The sequence below is a fragment of the Schistocerca gregaria genome, chromosome X (assembly GCF_023897955.1).
Source record: "Schistocerca gregaria isolate iqSchGreg1 chromosome X, iqSchGreg1.2, whole genome shotgun sequence".
NCBI lineage: Eukaryota > Metazoa > Arthropoda > Insecta > Orthoptera > Acrididae > Schistocerca > Schistocerca gregaria.
In genome coordinates, this window is record NC_064931.1 from 56,077,348 (window position 1) to 56,096,054 (window position 18,707).

The window sequence follows — 18,707 nt, forward strand, 5'->3', positions numbered from 1 at the left end:
TACCACAGATTCTGCATAAACTCCTGATGCAGCTGATATCATTAGTTCCAAGGAACTGCCACACTGAAAGTCAAATCTGGGATCTCCCACTTACTAGACCATTGCATTAACCACTGTGCTATCTGGACACAGTGTCAATCACAAATGCATGAACTGTCCCAGTGTGCTCCCCAGCCAACTTACATCCCCACCTAGCCCCGCACTAATTTTAGACTCCCGCTGGAGGTTGAATGTAAATGTGCATGGGCACTGAAGGTTGTGGATTCACTGACATCAATGCAAATCAGTTATATAAATATATGGTGTCTGTTCTTCTGGACATATCTGAAAGACAATCATATAACTGATTCACCACAATGAATACACAACCTTCAGTGTGGATGCACTGTTTGGCCTCCAGAGGGAATCTAAATAAACAAGCATGGAGAACATGAGTGGGGATTGAGGATAGATGGCACTAGTGGAGAGTGTCAGTCAGGTGGGAAGCATGCCGGGATAGTGTGCACATTAGTGATAAACATTTTGTCCAGATGACATAGCGATTAATGGAACAGCCTAGTAAGTGAGATATCCCAGGTTTGACTCCTGGTTTGGCAAACATTTTCACCCACGACCACAGATTCTGCATTCAGTCCTGATGTAGGTGATCTCAGTAGTTCATTGCCTTTCCTTTGCTTTCTGCCCCCTCCATCCTCAATTTACATAATACATATCACAACTACAGATTTCACGTAGTGTCTGCTCACACTGATATACATAATTATTTGTTGTCAACATCCTGCAATTACTAGAGTTAACATTTTTTTGTTTGGAACTAGAAGGGAAGAATAAATTAACCTTATACTTTACTGTAGATGGACTATATTAAAAGCTTGCAACATTCACCTTAATTACTTCATACTTGGAGATGAAAGTTGCAGAAGCCAAGAAATAGAATTACATTTATAGAAGTTCCTAAATTTAAGTTGACTAATGCACAAGATGTTCTGTTTTGAAATTCTCACTTTCATATTACTGTTGGAGCATAGTACCACAAGTTGTAAATAATTAAATCTGATTACCATCCCTAAGGAATTCTGATGTTTCTATTGTAACACAAAAAGAGAAGGAAGATTGAGATTTAATGTGCTGTTGATATCAAGGTCATTAGAGAGAGTTAACCGAAAGATTAATGGGGCAGGTTCAGTGTACCCTCAAACACTTCGGGGCAGTGCCAGTCAGTGCAGATGTGCAGGTCATTCTGTTTTTCCCCTTTCCCCTTGGCAGACAGAGCTGCACTGGTGAGGGAATCCCCCACTCTTTGATAGCTCACATACAGGACCATAGGTAACATAGGTGCAGCCACCCGGTTTTCACTGCCACCCAGTCTGTGCAATTTTATAGAATAATGACTTCATTACTTCATTGATATTGCAGTGAGTTGTCAAGTATTTAAGCACAGAAGAAAAAGGAAGTTACAGATTTATTCAATGTGTAGTGACAGACATTTAGGACAGCATTTACTTTGAATAAAGAAGTAAAAAATTATCTAGAAATTTTTATTTGTATTACACAATGGGTCATAAAACATTTCAGTATGTGGTGCAGAACATTCACGATCTGACACACATCAGGAAGTAACTAGAATCATCATCTTCAGTAATATCTTGCTGTGTATTTATCAAAGTTTTTTTTTTCATTTTGAGTTGCAAAAATTCAATATTTTCCTCACTAGCTTTTTATTTCTTCTTTCTTAATTATGTGGTAGTTGTTAGTGATGATGGGTCATTAACTGGTGCAAATGACTGACCTCTCAGAATTATCATCCTCATCTTGTGACGCAAACTGATAGATGAAAATTCTTCAGATAATGTCATTAAGCTCACTGGTTCTGTTTCCACTGACAAGGAAATGTGCATAGCTCTTAAATTAAGATACTGTAGGTTTTAAGAAATTATGATGAAACAAAGGCCAAGTGAAACTACTTTACATTTGTCTTTTCCTTGGATCACTTGACCTGATTTTACCAAGTTTTTCTCTGTAAATGTATCTAAGATGTTTCCATTTGAATTTTACCATGTTAATGTGAAGAATAATAAAAAGGAATAAAAAATGTGGCCTTTTCTTTATTTTCTATATGATTGTTTCAATTTAAGTTGTTTGTAATTGTATTCCCTTGGTATTTAGTTGGATGAACAGCCTTCAAATTATTGTGATTTATTGTGGAACCAAAATTTAATAGATTTTTTTAGTACTTATGTGGAAGTCCTCAAGCTTTTTATTATATAGGATCAATTTTCACTTTTCACACTATGCAGATATCTTGTCTAAATCATTTGCACTTCTTTCTGATAGTCTCATGCTGGTACTAGATAGTAAAAGACGTCATCTGAAAAAATCTAAGAAGGCTTCTCCGATTGTCTCATAAATCATTTAAAGTATCTGTCATGTTTTTGTAGATGATTTCTTGTCCGTTTCTACAATTCTGATTCCATTACACACAGCTGAGACAATAGCACATCGGCATAGAAATTGATTAAAAGCTGCTAGTGGGGAACAGTGTCAAAGGCCTGTTGAAAATCTTGAAATTTCCATCAACTTGAGATCCCTTGTCTATAGCACTAAATGCTTCATGTGAATTTCACAAAAGTGATATTTTCTTAATCTGTGCAGTCCATGATCAATAAATCATTTCTTCAAGGAATTTTATAATGTTTAAACACAGTACATATTACAAAATTCCAGCACAAATAGATTTCAGTCATACTTGTCTATAATTCATCAAATTACTTCCTCTTCCTTTCTTACATACTGGTACAACCTGTGGAACTTTCTGTCTTTAGGTACAGATCGTCTGTCAAGTGAGCAGTTGCATACAGTTACTAAAAATGGAGCTATTTCATCAGCATGTTCTTAAATGAACCTAACTAGTGTGTAGTTTGGATGAGAAGAGTTACCTTTATTTAGTGCCTTGTTTCTTTATTATGCCAAGGGTATCTACTTGTAAGTTACTCATGTTGGTCTTGATTTGAATACTGAAATATTTATGCATCTTCTTTGGTGACAAAATTTTGGAAATTTGTGTTCCATATCTCTGCTTTAATGGCACTGTCATTGGTAACATCACCACTGCTATCACACAATGTCTTGTGCTGGTATACTTTATGTACGATCTGAATCTCTCTGGATTTTCGCTCAGATTTTGAGACAGTTTCATTGTAGGAACTATTAAAATTGCCTTGCAATGAAATCTGAACTAAATTCTTAGCTTCCATAAAACATCACCAATTCTGAACTTTCTTTTCTGTTTTAATCTGCCATGTTTTTCCATTGTTAGTGCTACAGTGTCCTGACCTGTTGTGTGTACCATGGGGGTTCTGTTCAATCTTGTATTAACTTACTTGGTATAAATCTCCTAATGGCAGTAAATATCATTTCTCTGAATTTAAGTCACATGTTGTCTACACTTTCACAAAGACTGTCTCTTAGGTAGGCATGAAGCAAATTGTTATCTGCTATTTAAATACATATATTTTGCATTTATGTTTGGTAGGTTTGGACCTTATGATATTCAGTATCACTACAATAACCTCAACTCATCAAATTACTGCAGAGCAACTTCTTCCTTTTGTGCTTGACGACTTACCTGATCGTAATGGTAGATTCCAACAAAATAACTGTCACTGTCACATGGCCAGAATCAGGCTATAGTGGTTTTGAAGAGCATGACAGTGAATTCATGATGATGTCTTCACTATCAAACTTAACTGATCTGAACCTACTGGAAGACATCTGGGATGTTATCCAAAGGCAGGTGCAGATCTAAGGGATGGAGAGGGACATGGGCATGGGGTTCATCACCTCCCCAAAGAAAATGTTACTCTTAAGTGTTTCTATTTTTACATACATAAGTTTCTAAATTTCTGTACTCATTTTTGGGAATAAAGTAACATTTAAACTAAGAGTCTCAAAAATACCTTTTAATTTCTTGGAAGTTGTGTCAAATCGTTGTACTAAGCATTGATATAAACAAATTATCACTACTATTATTGTTATAAAGAAGCTGGGATCCCTTCCAGAGCTGAACCCTAGAAGTATTCCTGTTCTAAGGTGCACCAACCCACTGTCTACTATTAAAAAGGTAGCCATAAATTTTTGAGATCCTCTATTCTGTAGTCAGAGATGTGAAACAAACAAAAACAAAAAACAAAAAAAAACCTTCTAAAGCCAAGATCGTATAAATATTTCTTTGTTTAAAAGAACTGGTTTCAATAGACTTTGCCATCATCTTCAGGTCTTAAAAATCTTTTTGTTATAAAACATGAGCATTTTAATTTGGACCTCTTGCCATATTGTCACATGGATAAAGAAAAACAGCACATGAAATGAAATGATGGTATGGCACTATTGGCCAGGATATCCCATCTGGGATACATCTACATCTACATGACTACTCTGCAATTCACATTTAAGTGCTTGGCAGAGGGTTCATCGAACCACAATCATACTACCTCTCTACTATTCCACTCCCGAACAGCGAGCGGGAAAAACGAACACCTAAACCTTTCTGTTCGAGCTCTGATTTCTCTTATTTTATTTTGATGATCATTCCTACCTATGTAGGTTGGGCTCAACAAAATATTTTCGCATTCGGAAGAGAAAGTTGGTGACTGAAATTTCGTAAAAAGCTCTCGCCGCGACGAAAAACGTCTATGCTGTAATGACTTCCATCCCAACTCGTGTATCATATCTGCCACACTCTCTCCCCTATAACGCGATAATACAAAACGAGCTGCCCTTCTTTGCACACTCTCGATGTCCTCCGTCAATCCCACCTGGTAAGGATCCCACACCGCGCAGCAATATTCTAACAGAGGACGAACGAGTGTAGTGTAAGCTGTCTCTTTAGTGGACTTGTTGCATCTTCTAAGTGTCCTGCCAATGAAACGCAACCTTTGGCTCGCCTTCCCGACAATATTATCTATGTGGTCCTTCCAACTGAAGTTGTTCGTAATTTTAACACCCAGGTACTTAGTTGAATTGACAGCCTTGAGAATTGTACTATTTATCGAGTAATCGAATTCCAACGGATTTCTTTTCGAAGTCATGTGGATCATCTCACACTTTTCGTTATTTAGCGTCAACTGCCACCTGACACACCATACAGCAATCTTTTCTAAATCGCTTTGCAGCTGATACTGGTCTTCGGATGACCTTACTAGACGGTAAATTACAGCATCATCTGCGAACAACCTAAGAGAACTGCTCAGATTGTCACCCAGGTCATTTATATAGATCAGGAACAGTAGAGGTCCCAGGACGCTTCCCTGGGGAACACCTGATATCACTTCAGTTTTACTCGATGATTTGCCGTCTATTACTACGAACTGCGACCTTCCTGACAGGAAATCACGAATCCAGTCGCACAACTGAGACGATACCCCATAGCTCCGCAGCTTGATTAGAAGTCGCTTGTGAGGAACGGTGTCAAACGCTTTCCGGAAATCTATAAATACGGAATCAACTGGAGATCCCCTGTCGATAGCGGCCATTACTTCGTGCGAATAAAGAGCTAGCTGCGTTGCACAAGAGCGATGTTTTCTGAAGCCATGCTGATTACGTGTCAATAGATCGTTCCCTTCGAGGTGATTCATAATGTTTGAATACAGTATATGCTCCAAAACCCTACTGCAAACCGACGTCAATGATATAGGTCTGTAGTTAAATGGATTACTCCTACTACCCTTCTTGAACACTGGTGCGACCTGCGCAATTTTCCAATCTGTAGGTACAGATCTATCGGTGAGCGAGCGATTGTATATGAGTGCTAAGTAGGGAGCTATAGTATCAGCGTAATCTGAAAGGAACCTAATCGGTATACAATCTGGACCTGAAGACTTGCCCGTATCAAGCGATTTGAGTTGCTTCGCAACCCCTAAGGTATCTACTTCTAAGAAACTCATGCTAGCAGATGTTCGTGTTTCAAATTCTGGAATATTCCATTCGTCTTCCCTGGTGAAGGCATTTCGGAAAACTGCGTTCAATAACTCCGCTTTAGCGGCACAGTCGTCGATAACAGTACCATCGGCACTGCGCAGCGAAGGTATTGACTGCGTCTTGCCGCTTGTGTACTTTACATACGACCAGAATTTCTTTGGATTTTCTACCAAATTTCGAGACAATGTTTCGTTGTGGAACCTATTAAAGGCATCTCGCATCGAAGTACGTGCCAAATTTCGCGCGTCTGTAAATTTTAGCCCATCTTCGGGATTTCGCGTTCTTCTGAACTTCGCATGCTTTTTCCGTTGCCTCTGCAACAGCGTTCGGACCTTTTTTGTGTACCACGGGGGATCCGTTCCATCTCTTACCAATTTATGAGGTATGAATATCTCAATTGCAGTTGCTACTATATATTTGAATTTGAGCCACATCTCGTCTACATTCGCATAGTCAGTTCGGAAGGAATGGAAATTGTCTTTTAGGAAGGCTTCTAGTGGCACTTTATCCGCTTTTTTAAATAAATTATTTTGCGTTTGTTTCTGATGGATTTGGAAGAAATGGTATTGAGCCTAGCTACAATGACCTTGTGATCACTAATCCCGGTATCAGTCATGATGCTCTCTATCAGCTCTGGATTGTTTGTGGCCAAGAGGTCAAGTGTGTTTTCGCAACCATCTACAATTCGCGTGGGTTCGTGGACTAACTGCTCTAAATAATTTTCGGAGAATGCATTTAGGACAATCTCGGAAGACGTTTTCTGCCTACCCCCGGTTTTGAACAAGTATTTTTGCCAACATACCGAGGGTAGGTTGAAGTCCCCACCAACTATAACCGTATGAGTGGGGTATTTATTTGTTACGAGACTCAAACTTTCTCTGAACTGTTCCGCAACTGTATCATCGGAGTCTGGGGGTCGGTAGAAGGAGCCAATTATTAACTTAATTCGGCTGTTAAGTATAACCTCCACCCACACCAATTCGCACGGAGTATCTACTTCGACTTCACTACAAGATAAACCACTACTGACAGACACCAACACTCCACCACCAATTCTGCCTAATCTATCTTTCCTGAACACCGTCTGAGACTTCGTAAAAATTTCTGCAGAACTTATTTCAGGCTTTAGCCAGCTTTCTGTACCTATAACGATATCAGCTTCTATTAGCGCTTGAAGCTCAGGGACTTTTCCAGCGCAACTACAACAGTTTACAACTATAATTCCGACTGTTCCTTGATCCAAGCACGTCCTGTAATTGCCAAGCACCCTTTGACATTGCAGCCCATCCCGCACTTTCCCGAGGCCTTCTAACCTAAAAAACCGCCCAGTCCATGCCACACAGCCTCCGCTACCCGTGTAGCCGCCAGCTGAGTGTAGTGAACTCCTGACCTATTCAGCGGAACCCGAAACCCCACCACCCTATGGCGCAAGTCAAGGAATCTGCAGCCAATACGGTCGCAAAACCGTCTGAGCCTCTGATTCAGACCCTCCACCCGGCTCTGCACCAAAGGTCCGCAGTCGGTTCTGTCAACGATGCTGCAGATGGTGAGCTCTGCCTTCATCTCGTAAGCAAGACCGGCAGCCTTCACCAAATCAGATAGCCGCTGGAATCCAGAGAGAATTTCCTCAGATCCAAAGCGACACACGTCATTAGTGCCGACATGTGCCACCACCTCCCAGCTGGCTGCACCCTGTGCTCTTCATGACATCCGGAAGGACCCTTTCCACATCAGGAATGACTCCTCCCGGAATGCACACGGAGTGCACACTAGATTTCTTCCCCTCCTTAGCCGCCATATCCCTAAGGGGCCCCATTACGCGCCTAACATTGGAGCTCCCAACTGCCAATAAGCCCACCCTCTGCAATTGCCCGGACCTTGAAGGCTGAGAATGGTCCTCTGAAACAGGGCAGGCAGCTGCATCTGGCTCAGCCAGAGACAGTGCCTGAAACCGGTTTGTCAGACGCACCGGGGAGGCTTTCTGATCAGCCTCCGGGGACGCCTTTCGCTGCCTGCCACGCCTTGGAACGACCTCCCAATCAACCACAGGCGAGGGCTCAGCCCCACTGCGGGCAGCAACCGGGGCAACCACAGCGGCAGACCGATCTGGGGACAGACGGGATGAGGTTGACATCCCCGTGATACCCGAGTCCGGCTCCCCACAGTGGTGCCCATTGGCAACAGCCTCAAGCTGCGCGACCGAAGTCAGCGCCGATTGCAGCTGTGAGCGAAGGGATGCCAAGTCAGCCCTCATCCGAACACAGCAATCGCAGTCCCTGTCCATTCTAATTGATGTTTAACAACAGTTACTGAAACACGAGTCCGTGCCTAGCTAACGCAAGCGGAACACACAAAGAATGTATCAACTAACCTGTACAAATGCCTAACGACTGCACTACAATCTGCTGAATTTACGATTACAGTAACTAAAACTCGAAATTGCACCTCCTATACGAAACTCACACGCAATTTAAATAAGAATCTACGAAGTAAACACTAAAGCGCGATGCTACAACAGTCAAATACTATAATACGCCCGAAATATATGAATTAAACAATGCAAGTACCCAAAAACACGCAAAGAAATTAATTAAACTATCTAACAAATAAGTAAGCTAGGGTTATACGACTTGCTGCAGCAGCTGCTTATCCAACAGCGGCAGGGGATAGTTTAGTTGCCTGTTGTAAGTCTTTTTAGTTGACACAACAGCAGTGACTTGCATGTTGATGAGGATGGAATGATGATGAGGACAATGCAAAGCCCAGTCCCAAGCAGAGACTACCTCCGACCCAGCTGGCAATTGAACCAGGGACCCCAGTGAGGCAGTCTGATGTGTTGAGCACTTAGCTACAGAGGCAGACAACGGCACACAAAGCACCTTGTGCAAATGACCATGTCCATATAGATACCACTCACAGATGCTTGTTACATGATCAAAACACAATACACAGTAGCACATCTGTTTACATAAGCTGTACATATTCTAAACACTGAAAATTTGCCTTAAGGATTTGGAAAGCCACATTAAGTTGGATTTTCAATACATATGGTACATCCAGCTTATGTAAACAGATGTGCTATGGTGTACTGTATTTTTGTTATGTAAGAATTATTTGTATGCAGTATGACAAAACTTGTATAATGTGCTGCATTTATCTACATGACAGCTTGGCATGAGATCCAACTTAAAACGAATACATTTCATAAATGTTTCTGTAAGACTTGAATATGACAGCAAAATTTGATAAAAGTGGTTGTTTCAAATACAAAATATTTATGCAGGCTTGGCTTTTAACATTTTTTGCAAGTAAAATATATTACTCCTTCTGTCTTCTCAAAATAAGAAATTTCAATGAAACAAAAATAATTAAACATGCATCAGACTTTCTGGTCACCTGCAGATACTTTAGTTTACTGGGACAATGAAAAAATACTTTATGTATGCATAATCTGTTTCTTTCTGTGCCAGAGTAAAATTCTAAACTTCACAAAAGCTCTCTTGCATACTGTGTTTGACTAGCATTCCATAAAGAAATGATTTTGTGAATAAATGGCTAAGTAACAGCCTACAGGATTGTTTCAGGAATGAATCTTTCACTGCGCAATGGACTGCATGCTGTTTTGAAGCTGTGATTTGGGTTATGAGTCAAGCTTTGATACCTCAGTCAGTAAAAGCATTGCCTATGAAATGTGAGCTTCTGAGTTTAATACCCAATCTAAAATGCAGTTTTATCCAACCAGGAAGTTTCAATGAAAATGTCACTCTGTAATGTTAACCAAGTGTTGTACCCATTTTTGTGGTTTCATGATTTGATACACATACAGCACTCAAACAGCATTTACATACGTCTGTGTCATAGTAGGAAAAGTGAGGTCATTGTAACCATTTGGCAATAAATTTAAATGATTATTGATGCACTGAGTATTATTTTATGCAAGGCCTGTCACAGATAGAATATTTTGCTTGCCACATAACTCAACTGAATATCTCACTTATAGTTAATTTGTTGATACAATAATGAATTTTCTAATGTTAAGAATATATGAATTGGTTTTTGCATAAAATACTCCAGTGAACTTAAACACCATAAGGTGCTGTTTGTTGGTAGACTTTCAGTTGCTTTGATTCTGATATTTTAAGTACCTTTAAGTATTTTTTATTTTATTTGTATCAAAAGTACAATTTTTCGCTCATTTATGGCTAACTTCCATGTATTTCGTCAACGTTACTACTAAAATTGTTAAGATAATTCACTGTATACTATCTGTAAAACTGTCTGATTGTATTTGTTTTATTAATATTCAGTATTGTAAAAATGTATTCATAGTACTATCAGGAAACTTGCCCTCCGCCACACACCGTTGGGTGGCTTGCAGAGTATAAATGTAGATGTAGATGTAGCCATCATACCATGTCATGTATAACTTGACTTAATGTATTTCTCTTTGTATTTATGACAGAAAAAGATAAAAATAAGTCGAATAAAGTCTTATACAATATGCTATAAGATTGTAATTTTCTTCTCAAAAGCATAGTTATGTAGCATGTTCTTAATTTTCAAATCAGCAAGTATCTTGTACTATTACCTCCACACGAAGAATTAGTTGAAACAGCCACTGGGCAGTAGAAGATACTATAAAATACATTCTCTTGTAAATTTTTAGCACAATCTATATGGAATCTAACTTCAATAGAAGTTGAAGATCTGGCACTGACATGGACAGTAGCCACCTTAAATAGTTCTGAAAAACAAAAACAGTAATTATTTCTTGAACTTAGTTACATAGGGAGTATTTTCAAATTTGTAGGATAACAATGGTGAGGCACAGACTAGCAGTTAACATACACTTATATAATATATATACACTTATATATACACTTATACACTTATAATATATACACTTATATATATATATATATATATATATATATATATATATATATATATATATATATATATATATATATATATATATATTAAAAACAAAGATTCCAAGACTTACCAAGTGGGAAAGCGCCGGCAGACAGGCACAATGAACGAAACACACAAACACACACACAGAATTACTAGCTTTCGCAACCGATGGTTGCTTCTTCAGGAAAGAGGGAAGGAGAGGGAAAGACGAAAGGATGTGGGTTTTAAGAGAGAGGGTAAGGAGTCATCCCAATCCCGGGAGCGAAAAGACTTCCCTTAGCGGGAAAAAAGGAGGACAGGTGTACACTCGCACACACACACATATCCATCCGCACATATATATATATATATATATATATATATATATATATATATATATATATATGTGTGTGTGTGTGTGTGTGTGTGTGTGTGTGTGTGTGTGATTCACAAACTACCACTTACCCCCAGCAGTCTACACAGAATGTACAAGGTCTCTAACCTGGTCATATGTTCTGTTCCAAAAATGAACAGAATACAGGCAGAAGTGATAACACTTTCTACAAATTCTATTGATTGGCGACTCCATGGAGTGTTCTGCGCACAATGACCAGATAATGAATATAATTGGAAGGAGAAACAGCCTTGGTCGTATGTTTTTGTTTTATTATCCGCAAAATAGATTTTTGGTCACTTAGTGACCATCCTCAGTGCTGTAAGATACAATTAAAATTGTTAGGCACTGGTATTAACAAGCTTAGAGCGATCACATAAACTGTGATCGCTCTAAGCTTGTTAATATCAGTACCTAACAATTTTAATTGTATCCTACAGCACTGAGGATGGTCACTAAGTGACTGAAAATTGATTTTGCGGATAATAAAACAAAAAAATACGACCAAGGCTGTTTCTCCTTCCAGTTATATGCTACAGATTCGTCGGTCAATAGACTGCACCACTCCAACTGTCAACACAACTGGCAGTGCTAAGAGTATCCTATGACTTCCACATCACTGGCAATGGGTTATACACAATGCTAGTGACTACTCTGAAGGTCAGTAAAACTTTAAATATGTATCTACTTTGTACAAGCTGTAAATAAATAGTTGGCACTATTAAAGTTCCAACCCTCATATTCCTAGAATCACCATGAATCTAAATTTCTCACATGTTTTTAATAGTTGCTCATGAAATAATTAGTTTCTAAATAGCTGGCAATAAAAATGTCTAAGATCTTTTTGGCTGTCTGCAGTAAATTATTAGAATCTGTGATAACTTGTGCAGTACTCTTATTTCTGTTCATGTGACATGGTTTCAACAAACATCGGTGGTTTTTGACATAGATTGTATAATCATATCACAAGAAATATCTTTTGTAAATGAATTTCAGTTCCCTAATGTCTTATCAGCAAGCTGAATCGTTTCTCTTTCATCACCCATGAATGAAACAATACGATAGTTCAATTTAATTTCATCACCCATTATTACCCTCATATAAATATGAAAAAACTTATACTATTTTGATTAATTGACCCTGTCCAATATTACAAGATTTTTTCATTTAAGATTGTGTCCAACTTTAGTTTTTTCTATATTTTGAGAAAACTGGCCTTTCCCAGTTTGAGAAAACTTGCTGGGATATGACTGATATATTTTGCAAATTTGTGCACATAGTGCTGTAGCCTAGACAGCTGCTTCATCTGTGACAGTTTAAAGATTATAACTGATGTTTCCTGCCAAATTTTTAATATGCAGCAGGGTCAGCAGTGTTTGTATCACACTCCCCTAAGACACATCCAATTACTTCTGTATCTATAGATGAATCAGAGTAATCTGATGTGTTATACCTGTCAATTATTCTCTTTCAAACTGTCACCAAGTCCTTCAGTAATGTACTTTATTTAATAAGCATTGACATGGCAATGAACCCCATGCTCTTAAAAAGAGACTATACAATTGTTACAACTCTTTTAGAATGTTATGGACATAGAACAACTAAGTGGCTGGATGAGTAAATGTCACACAACTTATCCAAAGACCTGGGGGTTTAATCCTCAGTCAGTCCCAAGATTTTGTTCTGTAACATATCACTCCTTTTGACCTCTGGCAACGATTTGTATATGTGAAAAATACAAAGTCTCACCATGGTTACGAGACCCTGTTAAACGGTACGTCGTCCTGTGATAGCAAGTTAAGTCAATTCAAAGGCATACCATCTCCAATATGACCAGGCCTTACAAAGCACTGTGGTCTTCAAACCAATGCTTAAAATTGATGAAAACAATTAAGTTAAACAGAAAACTTAGTATAATTAACAAGAAAGCATGACACTGAAAACTAGTTCAAAGCAGTTGATAACAGTGATAATTTCAGACAAAGTCAATTTTGTAGAAAAGAGAGTGAGTGCCTTAACAGACTCCAGACTCTGTTAGTCCTTAGAGTTTTCTGCCAAGATATGAAACTCCATACCAGGTATTACTGCAAAACAAGCTTTGGGTGCTTCATTCAAATGTAGATATGTTAGTTACAGCAACCAGCAATCAAAAAATTGTGACCAACCGAAGTATGTGTCTGCAAACAAAAATACAAAAATTTCAGGAAAAATCACTGAAGTAAATATTTGTTCAAATAATCATGGATGTGGACTTGCAGACATTCTCCATAAGCATTAAAATCTAAAGAAATATAACCATGAGAAACTATGGGCATAAAAATGTACTTTGAATTTTACATGGACCAAAGAATAATTGTTACTGGAATAATGCATAGGCATGACCTCACATCCACTTGAAGTGTAAATGCTGAAATCAAGTAAGCACAAAGTCCCAAAAATTTTGTAAAGTGTTTGTGAAGACCAGATATCTCGGTATATATTTGCTTCAAGATGCAACTATTCAAAATATGACGTGCATCTGAATAGAAGAGGTAAGTCACTGATGAGGGAGAAAACCAGTAAAATGTTGAAAATATACAAAAAGCAGAATTACTAGCCAGTTCCAGCTACTTCAGTAAACTACCAGCACTCTTCTGAAAATAACCACACAGCTAATGAATCTACAGTGGAGGCAAAAACATATCAATTTAAGAGCATGGACATGCCAGGTATTAGTGACATTTGTGGTAATAACAACACCAATAACAGCAGCAGCACCAGAAATGGTTGCAGCAGTAACACAGCCACAACACTACCAAAAGCAGTGGCAACTTCAACAACAGCAGTAACAGCATCATTAACAACGTTGAGAGGAGCTAACCCATCAACAGGAGTAATAGCAGGATGGAGAACTGTGTCAGCACCAGCAACAACAACAACAACAGTGATTGCAACAGTAACAATAGAAATGGAAACCACAGCAAAAACAACAGTCTGGAAGTAAGTCCACTAAATCTGATCAATTTCTGAAAGAAACTGATTTGAATAATACAGTGATGTCACTGATGGTATCTATAAGATATGCATTTTTATCAAAATATTCAGGTCCTCCTTTCCTCCTTTCCTCCAATCCTGCTTTCAAGTCGTTTCTTGAGAAGTACACACAACGGTCAATACCAGATGAGAGCACTCTGAGGAAAAGTTACACTCAGCCAATTTATGAGAACATTTAAGAGAAAATAAAACAGGTGGTTGGCAAACGTGAAGTGGGAATAATTTTGGATAAAACTGCTGATGAGCTGCAAAGATATAGTTTGAATGTGTTGATTTTTCCATTATGTTGAGAATGGGGACAACATATGGTTTTCAAAATGTACCATCTCAAGAAGGCAAATGCCTGCACAATAATGTGATCATTCAGCAGTTCTTGTATGAACCTGTGACCAGGGGGTATACAGTACAAAACAATTAGGCTTGCAATGACTGATCAAGCACACTACATGCTTTTGGCACTCGAACAATAAAAGGGCATGTAGCATAACACAACCATTTGACACATACACTGAGGTAACAAAAGTCATGGAATACCTCCTAATATTGTGCAGGACCTCCTTTTGTCCAGCATAGGGCAACAGCTCAACATATCTTGGACTCAACAAATTGGTGGAAGCCCCTGCAGAAATACTGTGCCATGCTGCCTCTTTAGTTGTCCATAATTATGACACCGTTACTGGTACAGGATTTTGTGCATAACCTTACATCTTGATTATGTCTCATAAGTATTCAGTGGGATTCATGTCAGGTGATCTGGTACCTAAATCATTTTTAAAAGTGTCCAGATTGCTCTTCAAACCAATCGCAGACAATTGTGGACCAGTAACATGGTGCACTGTTCTCCATGAAAATTCCGTTGTTGTTTGGGAACACGAATTCCATGAATGTTGCAAATGATATCCAAGTAGACAAACATTGCCACTTCCGGTCTATGATTGGTTTAGTTGGATGAGAGTGAGCCGCGTGTACTTCCATCTCTCCACGGCTCGTTTCCTGAGCGTTGTGTGGAGGCAATACTTTTGGTAACCGACTGTGTTTGCGCGTGATCGGGCTCTAGCATCTTGTTGCTGCCTTTTATTACTTCGCTTCCATTTCGTTTTTCCGTGGTTGTTCAGGGTTGGTCTTTTATGAAGCTCTTTCATTTTAACTCCCTCCCGTAGTGTGCCCACTATCGATTGCGAGTTCTGTCTTTGGTGTACTGAGAAACCATAGGTTGGTAACATGGCCGACTCACGTGTTTACTGCAGCAGACTCTTTTGCTTGTACTATTGGGGTGAGAGGGGTCACGCTGGCGGAGGTTGTCGCGCAATGGCCTTCATGTTTGCTCTGGTGACGTCGCCGTCCTGCCTTCCACGGACGGATGTTGTTATTGAACCCACACTTCTACCCGTGGAGGAACGCCGGACTGGTTGGGCCCCTCTGTCCGCTCGTAACTGGTTGTCAATGGGAGGAGGATGGCAGTCTAATCATAGCTTGCGTCGACGAAGGCAAACAGACAGTAACCATCATGGGCGGTGGAGCCACCGTTCGGCGAGGGTTTGAATCCGGGAGCAGTTCGGCTGGGTCGGTGTCTGCCGGGACGACTGGGGACGGCTCAGAATTGTGCACAGCAATCCCGGACAAATGACGAAGTGCACCGAGGGAAAGGAGGAAAGAAGTTAAGTGTGAATGTTTCAAGTTGATTGTCCTTTAGGATTGAGTTCATCCAGTCGTCATTCCCGCTTTGTGGCCACTGATTGGCAATCTTCTGTTCTGCTCACTGCTCCAATTCTGACAGTGCAGATTCCTCCACGCATCGTTGCTAACCAGTGTAGTGGTGTATTTTGGTAGTTATTTGTGTATGTTTGCACTTCTTTGTTTTGGTAGTTCATCTTCCCGCCCTGTGGTTGCAGAATTTCGGGTGGGGAGTTGGTTACTTGTCTCCCAAGATCTAGTGCTGTATTATTAAGGTTCATTCTAGTTCAGTCTAGTGTTCTGTTAATCCCTGGGTATATGTGTCTGCCATACTATTTGCGCTGTTTTTATTCTAAGTGAGTTGCACTGACAGTTGTTGGGGGTTCGAGTCCTGTCACAGAGCTGATAAGGGGTCACATTGGTTTCGGCATGTCAGTTGGAGGGTGTTGCCTTAGAGGTTTGTTAACATTGGCATCTCAGCATTGTCTAGCACTACCGGGACCTAAGGAAGAATATTGTGCTGATTAGGGAATGTTGTTACACGTTCTTGTTTTCATTTCGATACCTGTATTTGTGAAGGCAACAACATGAAGTAAGATCTGTTCTGAAGCTATGCTGGATCTTGCACTCTTGGGATTTTTGGTTTTGTTCTGATCCCGACTATTTGGGTGTCAGGAATATGGAACTGTGTTGTTAATGTTTGGCCTGAACAGCGGATACGCGGCTAGTTTCGTACGTGTTTAGTGGCATGGCATCCCCGTGAAGACGTGCCCGCTAGATTGCTATTGCGTCTCTTCAAAGTGTAATTTCTACCTTACTAAAACCCCCTTTTTAAAAGGGAGGAAGGAAAAAAACTTTAGAAATACCTTCTATTTGCATTAACTATCTTACCTGTCACTTAAGTAAATATCTGCTCAATGATTAAGCTATTGGGAGCACCTATCCTAAAAGCAACTAGCACACTTCTGTTATGGTGGCCCTCGTGCCTATTTTGGTCCAAAAGATTGTATAAACAGGCTTACATGCTCCGTATCAAACTTCTGATGTTGTTTTCTGAGTGACTGTGGATTATTAAAATTGATTATAGTGCAAACATTTGTATTTTACGAACCGTGTGATTAAGTTATTAATGTGATTGGCAGGAATATAATACGAAAGTTTTAGGAACATAAGTTGTCCAGGTAGAAATTTTAAAGCCATGATGTGTTGTGAATTCATGTATTTATGTTTTATATTGCAATGGGAATTTAAATGTGGTAAACCCACGCTTTGTGATTAATAATTAAAGATTTGAGAGAGCCTTCACTTGGCGCTTACTTATGTGTTGTGTTATTATTATTTTTAAAAATTATAATAGGAGTTTTAGTTCTTAAATTGAAGCCTTTCCAATTCGAAAGTGGTGGCCCTCCCATTTTTGGAAATTGTAAGCATCGAAGCAGGATTTACGTAGTTGGGTGTTACGTGTTGTATGTTATGAATAAGTTATTTATGTGTTAAATCACGTCTGATACGTCAATTCCTTGGCCCCGTCAACACCTCGGTCATAGCCTTTTAATATTAAATGATCAAACCACCGTTCCAGAGAGGAGACACTCATTTCCATACAAACACAACCCACACCATTATGCGCTTGTACAGTGCCTTTTTAACAGCTCGGATCCATGGCTTCGTGGAGTCCTCATAACACTTGAACCCTACCACCTGCTCTTGCCAACTGTAATCAGGACTCGTCTAACTGACCGATATGCTCACGAGCACAGGAGAGGAGCTGCAGGTGATGTCATGCTGTTGGCAAAGGCACTCACAGCAGTCATGTTTTGCCATAGCCCATTAATGTCATATTTTGCCAAACTGTCCTAGTGGATATGCTTGTCATACATCCCACATTGATTTCTGTGGTTATTTCATGCACTGTTGCTTGTCTCTTAGCATTGACAACATTATGCAAGTGCCGCTGCTGTCGGTCATTAAATAAAGCTATGAGGCACTGGGTTGTCTGTGGCGAGAGGTAATGCCTGAAATTTGATATTCTCAGTACACTTTTGATACTGTGGATCTCGGAATGTTGAATTCCCTAATTGTTTCCAAAATGGAATGTCCCACGTGTATAGCTCCAATTGCCATTCACGTTCAAAGTCTGTTAGTTCCCATCGTGTGACCATAATCGTGTCAGGAACCTTTTCACATTAATTATCTAACTAAGTACAAATGACAGCTCCACCAATGCCCTGGCCTTTTATATCTTGTGTACACAATACTACCACCATCTGTACATGTGCATATTGTTATCCCACGACTTTTGTCACCTCAATGTGTTGCACATGGTTTACACCGTGTATATGAAATTATGTTGGAAGATTATAGTAGGGTAAATGATTTCTGTGCTGCTCTGAAGATTCTCAAAAAAGGGTCCCAGTCATCAAGTTTTTACAAGGTGGAGTATTTGGATTAGATGCAGAGTTTTCTTGTGTGAAAACTTTGATAAAATCAGACACTTCATATGTGTCCTAGACTCGATGGACATAGCAGCCATTAAGCAGGGACGACAATTAGTTGACAACAAAGACCTAAAACTGGATGTTTTTGAGGTGTACGGCTAAAAGTATTTGCCCAATACGATTACGCGTTTGTAAGAAGACGGTATGGAGAAAGAACAGAGGAAGAAGTTGATGAGTGTTTGGGACATCCTTCATGGATTTGTTAAAGGCATATTCAAATTAAATTTTAGGAAGAA

The 18,707-nt window shown here is 39.4% G+C and overlaps 1 protein-coding gene across 2 annotated transcripts in view; it reads right to left on the reverse strand.

The window, feature by feature from the left end:
• LOC126299280 (cytokine receptor-like) overlaps nucleotides 1-18,707 on the reverse strand; it is a 431,253-nt gene that overhangs the window by 98,905 nt on the left and 313,641 nt on the right. For both annotated transcript variants that reach the window (XM_049991064.1, XM_049991063.1), the window contains one exon: nucleotides 10,565-10,720. In XM_049991064.1, the coding sequence (XP_049847021.1) occupies nucleotides 10,565-10,720 (156 nt within the window). The remainder of the gene's footprint in view (nucleotides 1-10,564; nucleotides 10,721-18,707) is intronic.